Below are 13,905 nucleotides of genomic sequence, written 5' to 3'. Positions count from 1 at the left end.
CCTAAACCTATGCTAAATTAACTTGCATTCACTTTGTATCCCCATTATCGACGCATTATCATTCTACAACTTATTTTTTGATTGCATCTACTTTGTGTCCCTATTCTAGACGCTAACTTATTATTATTATTTTAATAATTTTTAACTTGCATCCACTTTGTGTCTCCATTCTAGACTACATTGTGTCCCCATTCTAAACACTAACTTATTATCATTTTAATAATTTTTAGTGTGAGTTAAAGGTCTCCATTGTGCACATAATATACCATTTAATTTTGTGTCCAACTTGTAGAATTCACCCATACTAGTGACTTCTTTTTTTATAGCCCTCATTTTTTTGTTGACACTTCTTGTAGTAGTGTTAGTGAGTTATATAAAAGGAATTGTTTATGTTAGTTTACAATAATGCAAAATCAAATATCGTGCATGAAACGAATTCACACTCCATTGAAATAATGACTTAATTAATAACTTGAGAGAAAATTAAATAATATTTGAAAATTAAAAAAACATTTAAGGAACAAGAAAGTCATCATGATAATGGTTTATGAATAAATTTAAAATTTAATTAATTAATTCATGATAATAAATAATAAATGTTTTTTAAATTAAATAATTAAAAGTGAAAGTGTATGGTGGTTTTCTATTAATTAACAGATTAGATTTGGATATTTGGTGGGTGTGTTGTGGCCAATGAATATAAAAGTGGTTTTGTTTTGTTGAATTGAGTCACTTTTGGTTTGCTATTATTCTAAATCAATTGTAATGGCGAATGATGAGATGTTTGTTTTAGAAGGTGAGACGAACAAGGCGTTAAGTCTCATGAACAAGACTTTTTATTCTAATAAAGAAATCTTCCTTCTTGAACTTATCAGCAATGCTTCTGACGTAAGTAGTTCTTTAATTCGATTTTACATTTATACATTTCTTTTCTGTAACTTTTATCGATCATTGTATGTATACACAGGCTTTGGATAGAATTCAATTTGAGAGGATTAGGGATAAGAACATTGTAGATGATGAGTTGATCATAAGATTGGTCCCTCACAAGGGTAACAAAACATTTTCTATCATCGACACGGGTATTGGCATGACCAAAACAGGTAGGAAGGTGTTCATGTTTAATATGTATTTGTATTTGTTAATTTATTGTAAGTGTTTATTTTAGATTTGGCATATAACTTGGGAGTTGGCTTCTATTATGCTTATTTTATTGCTGATAAGATTATGGTCACCACTAAGCACAATGACCATGATGAATATATCTGGGAATCTCAAAAGGATGCCTCATTCATGGTTACTAAGGACATAAATGCCAAACAATCCTCAAGAGGAACCAATATCAACCTCTTCCTCAAGGACAACCAGGTTCACAAATTTACCTATTCACAAATTTTGTCTGTTATTACTTTTGTTCACTGATTTTATTTAACAGTTGGAGTACTTGGAAGAGAACACCATCATGAATCTGGTTATCAAAAACTGCCAACACATCTCCCACCCCATTTACCTGTGGACTGAGAACACCAAAGACCATTGGCTACTCATTAACATTTGGTCGCATAACAAAGAGAGGGACGACAAATTTGTAGCTCAATACAGATACAGATGACGAGACCAAACATCCTTTCACCCATAATAACCATTTGTCATGAAAGCCCATCCTCCGTAGCATATCAAGCAAAAAACTCCACCTTACTAAATCATACGCCTTTTCAAAATCCACCTTGAAGCATACCCCACTCTTCGTCTTCCTCTTAATCTCCTCTAAGATTTCGTTTGCCATAACAACACTGTCCATAAGCCCTCTATTGCTTAGAAAGGCTGACTGACTCTCGTAAGGTCTTACAGGGATGGTGAGACAAGCTCTGAGGACGGAAGTTCTTAGAGGTGTAAAGGTGGGAGTGAATAATTATGAGTGTTGTCTGCTACAGTTTGCAGATGACACGCTTTTCATGTGTGAGGACTCGTTTGATAATATCTTTGCGATCAAGGCCATACTCCGGTGTTTTGAACTTGCCTCAGGTTTGAAAGTCAACTTTCATAAATCAAAGTTGGCAGGAATTAGAGTGGATAGTTATGCCATGAGTACCTATGCGAAGACTTTAAATTGTAATATCATGAGCCTTCCCTTTCCATATCTGGGGGTACAAGTGGGAGGAAATCCTAGGAAGAAACAGTTCTGGGAGCCGGTAATAAAGAAAATTGAAGCTAGACTTAGTTCATGGAAAGGGAGATTCCTCTCCATGGCGGGTTGGATCTGTCTACTAAAATCGGTGTTCACTGTTATACCTTTGTTCTACCTCTCTATCTTCAAAGCCCCTGCCGCAGTATGCAACAGTATCAGGAGTATTCAAAGAAAATTTCTTTGGGAGTGGGGAAGACAAAATAAATCGATTTCTTGGGTGAGTTGGGATAATGTGTGTAAGCCCTTACAGGAAGGAGGTTTGGGAGTGAAGGAGATTAGGAGTTTTAACTCAGCTCTTTTGGCTAAGTGGAAATGGCGGCTTATGAATGGAGAGGGAGGAAAATGGAAAGAAGTAATTGTATCTAAATATGGCATAGTATCAGGCTCAAGTCAGGTTAGGTTGAAGCACCAATCATGGTGGTGGAGGGATCTAGCTAAGGTATGTGGCGATGGGAATGAAGATGAATGGTTCCAAAAGGCTTGTCAGTGGAAAGTAGGCAACGGGATCACAGTGCGGTTATGGGAGGATGTCTGGTTACAAAGCACGAGTCTAAAAACATTGTACCCTAGACTTTACTCTGTGTCTTGTGATAAAGGGAAGACGGTGGGGGAGGTAGGGAGATGGGAAGAGGATAGATGGCGTTGGGGATTGAACTGGAGAAGGGAGAGGTTTGAATGAGAGTCTAATTTGGAGTCAGAGCTCATATTTGTATTGAGTATGACGTCTATGAGCAAGGAGGCCCAGGACCATCTTATTTGGAGAGGGGACCCAAAAGGTATGTTTACGGTTAAATCAGCCTACTCTATTTTGACCAACCATGTTGATACAAGTGGAGGTGTGTTTAGTAATTTATGGCAAGCAAGAGCCAAGCCTAAAGTACTTACCACCGCTTGGAGAATCCTTCTGGACAGAGTTCCAACTAGAGTTAATCTTGTAAGAAGGGGAGTGATTGTGAATTCGACTTTATGCCCGTTATGCAATCTATCTGAAGAAACATCTCAACATCTCTTCCTTGATTGTGTATTTGCACAACGTGTCTGGTCAAGATGCTACCATTGGATCGGTGTTTTGGGGGCCCAAAACAAGGATATTCAGAATCACCTTATGAACTTCCACTTAATTCACCTTTCTAATAAACAAAACCAGGTGTGGCTTGGCTTGTGGGCGACAATTGTTAGCTGTATCTGGGACCAAAGAAACTTGGTAGTTTTTAAGGAAGGGATCCCTGGTGATGATGAGATTTTTCAGAATGCTCAACTACAGTCATGGTTGTGGTTAAAACACAAGGTAGCAGGTTACTCTTATGCTTTTTCTGACTAGCTTTTGAACCCTAACCAGTGTCTTCTAGCAGTGTTTTGAGTATGCTTTTTCCTCAGCGAATGTATAATATCATGGGGTACTTGGAATTATGGTCTGCATATTGTGGTATGGTTTCTGTCAAGGGTGTTACTGCAGAAACAGAGCGGAGCATATTTGGGAAGTAGGCCAATGCTAGTTGAAGTTGTAAAAGATAGGGGGCAACGGTTTATCATTGATAGTTGATTTTATGTGTAAAGTTGCAGTAGTGAGTAATGCAGATCGAAGCAGATTGGAAGGAGGGGTTAGTAGGGTGTTAGGAAATAAGAATTAGGTTGCTGGAGAGTGCTCTTAATATTACTGAAAAGTGGAGATGGTACAAGATTTATGGAGCTAGTAATAGAAGCTGTAAAGGTAGACGATTAATCTGTCATTTGGTTATTGAACTAGTGTGAGCAGGGGTTTACTCTGAAGCATTCTTTTTAGTATGAAGCTGGACGGTGCTCCCGGAAGAGCCAACCACATGTAAATGCAATTCACATAAGTGTAGTAACCATTTGTGTTGTGCCAGATTTGAATGGATGAAATATATGCAGCTGGGACGGGCATGTGTGGCAGGTGTCTTAAGCCAATGGTGAAGCCAAATGTCAACTTGTAGCATCTGGAGATGTTACTGGAAGCTAAAAAGATGATGGAGATAGCTAATTCGCTTGGTGTACTATGGAGGAGTTGCTGCTGTAGACTGTGTTTATCTTATTGCAACCCAATATAGATAGGATGCTTGCTGGTGCAGGGGTTTTAGCTCCTACAGCAAATGACATATGTTTCTTTCCTGTGAAGGTTTTTCTCATAACACCTTAAGTGGTTGTTTTGTGTAAATGGGTTGAGATACCCCTTTTGTATCTCTTTTAATTTAATTTTCATTCTTTGCTGATAAAAAAAACAAATTTGTAGCTCAAAAGCTTATGAATCACTTGCCAAATGATCTTGTATTATCTGTTATGTCTAACCTTCCTTTCAAATCTCTCAAAAGATTTGGATGCCTACAAAGATCATGGACCCTCTTATTTGAAAACTCTGATTTTATGAACCTTTTTCGTAATAACTTCATACGTAATCAGCATTCCTACTATGATGATACATCTCTCCTTTTGTTTATCAATCTACCTTACCAAAATACTCATAAATCCAACTTATTTTCAGTTTCTGGCGAGAGGTTTCAAAATATGGAAAAATTAGAAGTTGAAGATGTTTACCCTTGTGGATTTCGTATTTTGGGTTCTTGTAGTGTGAATGGAACTCTTTGCCTATACCTACCATATGGAACATTTGTGTATCTGTGGAACCCAGATACGAACCAACTCAATGTGATTCCTCCTGGTCCAGTTCAGTCTTTTCCAGATAGTATGGATCTTCTCATTATATTTCACAGATTTGGCTATGATTGTGTTAGAGATGATTATAAGGTGATTAGGAGAGTGTGTTTCTTTTATAATGACCTTGCAGAGATGGACTATTTTGATGATGGTCCTTTATGCATAGAAGACATATGGGAGATGTATAGCCTAAGATATAACTCTTGGAAGAAAGTTGAAGTTGATTTTCGGGTGCCTTTATTGAGACATAAAGTTGGTGAAAACTTCTTCTTCGAGGGAATGTGTCACTGGTTGGGTTATGGAGACGGTCCTGATGCACATTTGGTATCATTTGATTTGAGCAATGAGGTGTTCATTACAACCTTTGCACCTTTAGACATACCCACAGAAATATATGATAATTTTGATATGAAATTGGTGAAGAGACACTTATTGCTCTTAAATGGATCAATCGCTTTGATGTCCAATTATGCATGCACAAACACCTTTTACATATCAATTTTGGTTGAACTGGGTAAGAAGGAAACATGGACTAAACTCTTTGTTTTTGGACCCATACCAGACATTGCTTTCTCTATCGGAGCAAGGAATTTAGGCAATATACTCTCCCAAACATATGATTCTGATTTAGCCTGGTCTGATTTAAAATGATCTTTTACCTTTAAATGTGTTATGGTTTCAAATAAAAAGGTATTTTTAATAGTTCTATATAGGTGTTAAGACCTATACAATATAAAATAGCCTTTTAACACAATGTTATAATTTTGTACCAGCATAATATACTCTAAACAATCTAATAATAAATTACTAAAAGATAAATGAGTCATAAGCAAACACAATCAACTATTTGTAGATATAAAAAAAAATATTCATCCTAAAAATGGTTTACTAGGACTAAGTTAATTTAAAAACAGTGCCCAAAGCATACCATTCTATAACTAGAGTAATTACATTTGAATGACCATTTGCAATTACTATATTTATGCAATATATGGAAATATTATGTTATTTTGTATTGTTCTTTATTTATATTTTAATATTGATTACGAGGAAAAAAGGAAACACAACCTTTCATATCATATGTAGATTCAAGAGAAAATTTTCAAGTTAATTCGAATAATTCTGCGTATCAAAATGGATGGAAAACGATATTAACAACAACAACAAGATGAATATAATTTTGTAATCAATGTTTGATCATTAAAACCAACAATGTCATAATTATTCAACAATGTCAAGATGAATATTGTACCGTCCCGTATCCGGGCGTTGACTAAGTCAAGGTCAAAGTCAACAACTGGAGAGTCAAAGTCAACGCAGGGCGTCGCCTAGGTGGAGAGACGCTAAGTGCCAGCATCGCCAAGGCAAGGCGTTGCCTAGGTGAAGGCGTCGCCCAACCAGGGCGTCGCCAGATCAAACAGTGCTAAAGCAAGGCAATCACAGTGTGGTTCCCCGATACCCATGGGTAGGAAAGACCATGGAGGGAGCGACGCCGTGGGAAGGCCTCAGGTCCCGATAGCACGGGGCAGCGATAAAGAGAAGGAAAAGGTGGCTTCAAAGCCTTAGTGATAGCATCAGTGTAGGGCAGCCTGACTCGTGAAGTACCCCTGCCGCCCCAGAGACGCCTTCGGAACAGATACGACCCAAGAGGAAGGTCACGCCGCAGGGTAACCGGGTGCAGGGTACGAGAGGAAGGCAGATACGCTCTCAGAGTAAGTGACTAGATGATTGGGGGCATGAGTTGGCACCCAAAAAGTCACCCCTAGCGTAGTAGCACTCCCAAGCAGGAGGACTCACACGTAGAAACGTCCCCAGGTGGGCCGAAACGCCCCCAGATGGGGTCACGGCGTCGTGAGGCCCTCCACGTGTACAACAGCCATGTCAGAATGGAAACACCCTTTAGTCAAGTGCCAGGTAATTAAAGTCATTCAATACAGTTTCCCTTTCGAGCATTCAGGTACTATAATGGCTCCCAAGCGTTTCAACGTCTTAAATGCGCTACGTTTTCTAAATTAAATACGCTGATTGAGTGCGTTACATTTGTAATTAAAGGCGCTTTAAGGCGCTTTAATGCTTGGGTAGTTTAAATAGAGCGGAGAATGTTGGAAACGGGGTTGGACTTTTGGCAAATTTACGAGAACTCTCTGGTTGCTTGCTCGTGCTTCAAGGTGACGTACAAGTGACTGGGGAATATCTTTGCCTGAAGGAGAGAATACACACACAATACACAGTTATTTTTTACCACCCTCAGAGTGCCATACGCGGTGCTCAGAGACGGAGGTGAACAGTTTTGGTGTTTCTTGCTGGCTGACTTGAGCGTCGGAGTGCAAACGGCCGCTAGGGCGCCTCTTTGTCCTCTTTTTTGCAGGATTTCATAGGTAACCAGTGGGAAGGAGACCCTAGCTGACGGTTGAGGTCGCGCACGAAGACGTCCCGGTCAACCGAACGGAACAAATATAATTCTTATAGAAGAATTGGATTTGACCTAAATGTTTAAGGTGACCCCTATAAGTTCTTTTATCCTTCTTATCCTTTAAATGACCTAAATGTATACTATTTTAGTGAAAAAGTCATGCTTTATTTAACTCTCCTTCTAAAATCTTCATGTATATTTAATTTAATTGGTATCAATGGTAACCTCTTGAAATTAATTTTTTATAAAACAAAATGCAAACAAATCTAAAGGTTTATGAAGAACAAAGGTTAAGCCATCAACCTACATACCTCTTTATTTAAATGGATAGAGTACTAATACTAGAAACAAAGAATGTTAGCATTTTACAAATCCTACCACATCCACATGTTGGATGTCCTGGAGAATGAAAACTATATTTCATGTGACACATATCAAAAGAACTTTCACATGCATGTTTAAACAGAATGAGAGAACAATACATATATAACATGAATGGACACACCAAAAATGCTCTTAACCATCGACCATTTAACACTCCATACATATCCCTTGAGTGCATATAAAGCCGAACAAAGAACAACACAACCACAGAAGAGATCTGGTACAAAGAATAGCTCCTTGCCAAGCTAAGGACCTACACCTCCAGTCAACCAGCAGCTTCACATACCCAATGCAGACCCAATACATACCAGGGGATAAAACTTACTACTCCTAGTTATCTAAAGTTGGCTACTGCATTACATTCCAGAGGACCAAAGGTTATGTTGAGTGATTTGCCCATTCAAGATCTACCCAGTACCATTGTCAGCTTCTTTAAATCTTTGCTTAACATGCTTACACACTGCTCCAACACATTTTCAACCATGACTATTGTAGGGACACAACAACCATCTACATGATTCCATTACCTCCCGTTGTCTACAGATCTTCAAGTCTACACGCTAGAACCTCATTCAAAAGCCATACTGCAGCACCTCACGTTCCGGTTCTTGCAACCCACCAAACAGCTTGATAGAAAACCAGAAGTGTGAACCAGCTAAAGCTTATTCTTTGACAAATTGTGGGGAAGCTAAAGGGGCTTGCGTACCATACCCAACACACCACTGGACACCTTCGGCTAGATCTCAACTCCTACAACCAACAACACCAAAGGAGCTCCAGGAGCAGCAAGAGCAGGCCAAGCTGGAGCACAAAAACTTCCAAATTGATCCCGCTCCAGAACCAACCTCCTGCTAAGCCCACTAACACCCTTTACCCAGTGTGAAGGTTCACCACCAAAACTACTACACCCACCTTCCTTTCCTCTGTTCCACCACCAATCATAGACCTCCAACCCTTCCAAAGCATCACATATTCTACTTGTAGCTACTGATACATAGCATTGGATTCAAAACCCAATCAGAGAAAAAATAGTTAAAATTATACCCCTTATGCTTTAACCATAACCACGATTTAAGTTGGGCCTTTTGGAACACTTCTTCCTCATCTACAACACCTTGGTTGAACACTACTGCATTCCTATGCTCCCACAAACACCGGACAATGGTAGCCCATTCCCTTTTCCAAATCAGATTTTGTTTATTACTACCCCGGGTCAAGTGGAAGCTTTCAAAGTGGTTCCTAATATCATTATGTTGGACAAAAAGAACTCCAATCCATCTAAGGCACATGGTCCAGACACAGCAAGCAAATTTACACTCCAGGAAAAGGCGTTGGCATGACTCCTCCTTGGCCTCGCAAAAAGCACATACAGTAGTGTCCAGCAAAACCCCTTTCCTTCTCAAACAAAGCCTTGTTGGAATTCTGCTCAGTAGCACCCTCCAGGCTGTGAACATAACATTGGGGAACGTCTTCGCCTTCTAGAGATACTTGAACACTTCAATTTGAGGGCCCCTAGTAGTCTTAACTAGGCACTCATACGCAACACTCACTGTAAAGCACCTGGTAGCTTCACTACTCCACACGAGGGTATCCTTCTCATTCTTCATCACATTGACCCTGGAGATGAGGTCGCCCAGCTCAGATTCCATCAAGGTTTCCCAGTCAAATCTACCTCGCCTCCAACTTAGGGTCCACCTCCACATCGAACCTTCCCACCCTCCTACTTCTTCCACCTTATGGCCTTGGTTTAACGACAGGGAAAACAATCTCGAGAACAAGGTTTTTAGCTTTGAATTTCCTACCCACATGTCCTCCCAAAAACGAATTTTATCTCCACTCCCTATTTTCCATTCTACTTCATCTTGAAACCACCATTCTCCTCCTCCCTCCCTACAGATACTCGAATCTCTCCACCACCAAGACTGGTATTTCACAGGCACAAGCCCATTGTCTAGTTCCAGGCTGTACTTCGAGTCCAGCACTTCCTTCCACCTTCCTTTCTCGTTAGAGATATAACGCCATTTCCACTTGGCCATTTGTGCATAATTAAACTTTCGGATGTCTCTATCCCTAATCCACCTTCCTCTTTTGATTTACAGAAATCTTTCCAGCTAATCCCTGATATCGACATCTTCTCCTTTCCCCACCCCCATAGGAATCTCCTTTGGATACTAATAATGCTTTTACAGAACACATCTGGTGCTTTGAAGAGGGACAGGTAGTAGAGCGGCACACCAGATATAACAGATTTGATTAAACATAATCTTCCTGCCATTGATAGAAATCTCCCTTTCCACATACAGAGTCTTGACTTTAGTTTGTTTAGGACAGGTTCCCAAATCTTTTTCTTCCTCGGATTACCCCCCACTTCTAAGCCTAAGTAGTTGAAGGGCACACTCATCTGGCCACAGTTCAAAGTCTTTGCATAACAGTCCAAATTACTTTTCCAGACATTTATGCCTGCTAATTTTGACTTGTGGAAGTTAATCTTCAGCCTTGAGGCTATCTCAAACCCCTTGAGAATAGACTTCAAGGTAACCACGTTGCTGAAGGAATCTTGACATAAGAACAGGGTATCGTCAAAAACTAGAGAATGCTAAGTTCTACCTCTTTTCTTCCTATTTTTAGCCCAGCTAGGAGGTTTGCCTTCACCGCTTGCCTTACTAGCCCAGCAAGCCCTTCCGCAACCACAAGAAACAAGAATGGAGCTAGGGGGTTGCCCTGCCTTAACTCTCTCGACGGTTTGAATTCCTCTGTAGGACTACCGTTAACGAATACAAACACCGTTGCACTCTCCAGACATCCTTGGATCCACATAATCCATCTGCTATTGAACCCCATCCTATTAAGCATATCATAAAGAAACTCTCAACTAACTGAGTCGTAAGCTTTTTCAAAATCCACCTTTAAGCACAAACCACTCTTCCCACCCCTCCTTAGATCCTCTACCACCTCATTAGCCATGAGCACATTGTCAAGAATCCCTCTATTCTTGAGAAAAGTCGATTGGCAATCATCAATCACAAAAGTGAGGACTTTCTTTATCCTACCCGCCAACACTTTCGAGAGGATCTTGAACATAACACCTACAAGAGAGATAAATCTATATTGCTCAAGCTTAGCAGGATCTCTTACCTTGGGTACAAGTGCTACAAAAGAGGCGTTGCAACCCTTTGGAATAAACCCATTTTCATGAAAGATGGTCGTCGCTGCTATAATGTCATCTTTTAGAAACTCCCATCTTCCCTTGATAAAGTTCATGTTGAAACCATCTAGTCCTGGACTCCTAGAACCATCACATAGCCACACCACATCCCTTATTTCTTCCTCAGAGAAGGCAGTTGTTAAGCTCATATTGTTCTCTAAGGATAAGAACTTAAACTCTACCTTGTCTAGTCTAACTCCAAAGTCCTTCATAGCTTTAAATCTATTTTCAAAGAGTTTCTTCGCTTCTTGACGCACAGTAGTAGGTTCCTCACACCAGATGCCTCCAACCTCAACTCCCTTAACCTCGTTCCTTAGTCTTCTCCACCTCAAAGATGAGTGAAAGAATTTAGTACAAGAGTTCCCATTCTTGAACCAGTTTGCTCTAGCTTTTTTACAAATGAGGGAATCTAACTTCTTTTCAGTTTCCTTCAAACGACCTACCAACTCAAACCTCTTCAGTCTATCATATTCCCCGAGGTCAACAATGCAATCTTGGCAGTCTAGGTCCTCCAATTCCTGCAAAATCCTCTTCTTACTGGTTTGGATGTTGCCGAACACATCCCTATTCCAGAATTTCAGATCAACCTTCAGACACTTCAGCTTCTCCTTGACCTTTGTAAAAGCATTCCCCTACACAGGGTATGATAACCATTTGTCCTTCACCATCTCACGAAACCCCTTCTCCATGAGCCATGCATCAATAGATCGAAAGGGCTTGGGCCCCCAATCCTTATCCACAGAGTTCACCACTATTGCATAGTGGTCTGAGACTTTCCTTAGTTGCACATACTGTTTACATATAGGCCATTTTTCCATCCACTCTTCATAGACAAGCACTCTGTCTAATCTGCTCCTTGCCGACCCATTAGACTTAAACCAGGTAAAAGTATTTCCTACTATAGGCAGATCAAAGAGAGAATTGGCATCGATGAAGTTGTTGATCCCATTGATCTCACCTGAATGATTAACCCTATCCCTTACACCTTTCCTTTCATTTCGACTTCTAATGGCATTAAAATCACCATACATACACCAAACCAAGACTTGAGAAGCCGATTTAACTTCAGACAACTCCTACTAAAGGATCTTCTTCTCACTCAAAGTGCAAGCAACGTAAACGTTAACCACTACACAACTGGTATTGGATTTAATGTGGTTACCAAAGACAACAATGAAACCCTTACCCATCACATGACTTCCATAGCTAAAAGCCTCTTCATACCACATAGACAACAAACTTTCACTACCATTGTCTCCTTCATGATGAAGCCAACCCACTTTGTTGTCCCTTCATAGGGAATAACATTTTGCTTCCGTGAACACCTTAGCTTTTGTTTCTTGCAGACAGACAAATTTCGCCCCCTCACAAGCTATTACATGTCACAAATACCTAGCTTTAGTACTTCCCCCCACATCTCTAATCACTAGTACAAAAAGGTAAATTAACGACGGTTAAAATCGACATTTAAAGACGGTTCCAGAACCGTCGTTATTACAGGCGTCGTTAAAAGGTATGAATTTTTAATGACGGTTCTGGGAACCGTCGTTAAAAGGTATAGACTTATAACGACGGTTGTGAAAACCGTCGTTAAAGGTGGTTCCTATTTTCTCAAAAAAAATTAAGTGACTTTCAAAGTTATAAGTGTGACTTTCAAAGACGGTTCCTCTAGGAACCGTCGTTATAAGTATTGATTAAAAAAAAATAAAAAATTTTATTTTTAAAAAAATCTCAAATAACCTGCATAAAGTTTTCAATTCCAGAAAATAAAAACATTTCAAATCATTATTTAAATATAAAAATTACATACAACAAATTATAACATAATACAAAAAAGTTTGGTAATATATGAAAAAATTTGTCATTGTAATGATTTATCTATACTAGAGTGTTATACATGGTTACAAAATACTTTCACCATGTTGTTCTCACATACTCCAATGCTTCTAAATCTAGCGGGTGTTGGTCGTTGAACAACTGTGACATTTGAAATATTTTGAATTAGTGCATGATTAATAAATCTCAAATTTTAAAGTGTTTATTGTATTGAGGTATTACCTTATCCCAACCTTTCTTAATTTCAGCTTGCAAAATAGTCAACATCCACTGCATAACATAATAACCGCACTCATAATTTTGAGGTTGCCTGTTGGACTGCATGTGAAAATAAATGTATTAAATGAATGAGTGAAACACATTAAATTAAGTGAACAAATATACTTTATATACCTTAAGGTACATCCAAGTGAGTTTTTGTGCGTTTGAAGTTCTCCTCCCACACAACATATTATATCCAGAGTAAGCACTAAAATAATAAGATTTCATGTTAGAATACATAACATTATATAATATATAAGTAATAATAAATGTTAAATGAAACTGTCGTACCTATCTATAATGTTTTTAAAATAGGCAGGAGGTTTTTTATGCAAGGAGCAAAACCATGCAGCGGTATGATCTTGAACAGATATGATCAATAGTTGCCAATGACGCCTGTATAACAAATCAGTTAATTAGTTTCTCTTATTTCAATAATTTATTAAAACTTATTTAATAAATAAGAACTTACTCATGGATGTACGGAGCAAAATAAATGTGTTTTCCACCATTCTTTAAGGCAGTGGTGATGTATGTTTGCGTTTCCGACTTCTTGTTTCCAATTGATTGAGTGATTTGAGGGTCTAAAAACCCATATATATTATGTTTCCCCTCATCAAAGCATAATCCAGAAAGATACCTAAATTTCAATAAGTTAGTACTAATATATTTAATAAATCAAAAGTATAAAGAATTTAAAATTTGAACTTACATCATCCATAATTGCAGAACTGTTATGTTAATCTCTTGATCTCCGGATGCAAGGTCCAACAAATCAGACATGTGAACGTACAACGGTAGATTACTATGCCTTCCAAAAACATTGGCATCCCATGGAACCTCTAAGACGGTTGTATCTAAAGCTGTAGCAACTTCCACCAATGCCGCCAGAGGATCATCAATGGAGACTATTTTCTTCTTTCCCAGAGGCAAATTTGTCTTAGG

At 39.0% G+C, this 13,905-nt stretch overlaps 1 protein-coding gene and 1 long non-coding RNA gene across 2 annotated transcripts; one reads left to right on the top strand and one right to left on the bottom strand.

Annotated features, from left to right (window-relative positions):
* The first annotated feature begins 765 nt into the window (after positions 1 to 765).
* On the top strand, positions 766 to 1,612 carry LOC137833389 (heat shock protein 90-1-like). The gene is made up of 4 exons (XM_068641741.1): positions 766 to 888; positions 968 to 1,103; positions 1,169 to 1,368; positions 1,436 to 1,612. Exons 1-4 carry the CDS (start codon positions 766 to 768, stop codon positions 1,610 to 1,612), a joined length of 636 nt encoding a protein of 211 aa, XP_068497842.1.
* Positions 1,613 to 12,938: 11,326 nt separating this feature from the next.
* On the bottom strand, positions 12,939 to 13,461 carry LOC137830936 (uncharacterized). The gene is made up of 3 exons (XR_011084292.1): positions 13,252 to 13,461; positions 13,093 to 13,168; positions 12,939 to 13,017 (listed from the first exon to the last, which is right to left on the bottom strand). It is a non-coding gene; the product is annotated as an uncharacterized lncRNA (long non-coding RNA).
* Between the last annotated feature and the right edge of the window lie 444 nt (positions 13,462 to 13,905).

This window comes from Phaseolus vulgaris, chromosome 6 (assembly GCF_000499845.2).
Source record: "Phaseolus vulgaris cultivar G19833 chromosome 6, P. vulgaris v2.0, whole genome shotgun sequence".
NCBI lineage: Eukaryota > Viridiplantae > Streptophyta > Magnoliopsida > Fabales > Fabaceae > Phaseolus > Phaseolus vulgaris.
Note: the sequence above shows the minus strand (reverse complement) of the source record. Positions and strands in the feature narration are given on the sequence as shown.

Coding starts and splice junctions, on each gene's coding strand:
- LOC137833389 (XM_068641741.1), top strand. CDS start 766: ATGGCGAATGATGAGATGTTTGTTTTAGAAGGTGAGACGAACAAGGCG. Junction 889..967: donor TTATCAGCAATGCTTCTGAC/GTAAGTAGTTCT, acceptor ATGTATACACAG/GCTTTGGATAGAATTCAATT. Junction 1,104..1,168: donor TATTGGCATGACCAAAACAG/GTAGGAAGGTGT, acceptor TGTTTATTTTAG/ATTTGGCATATAACTTGGGA.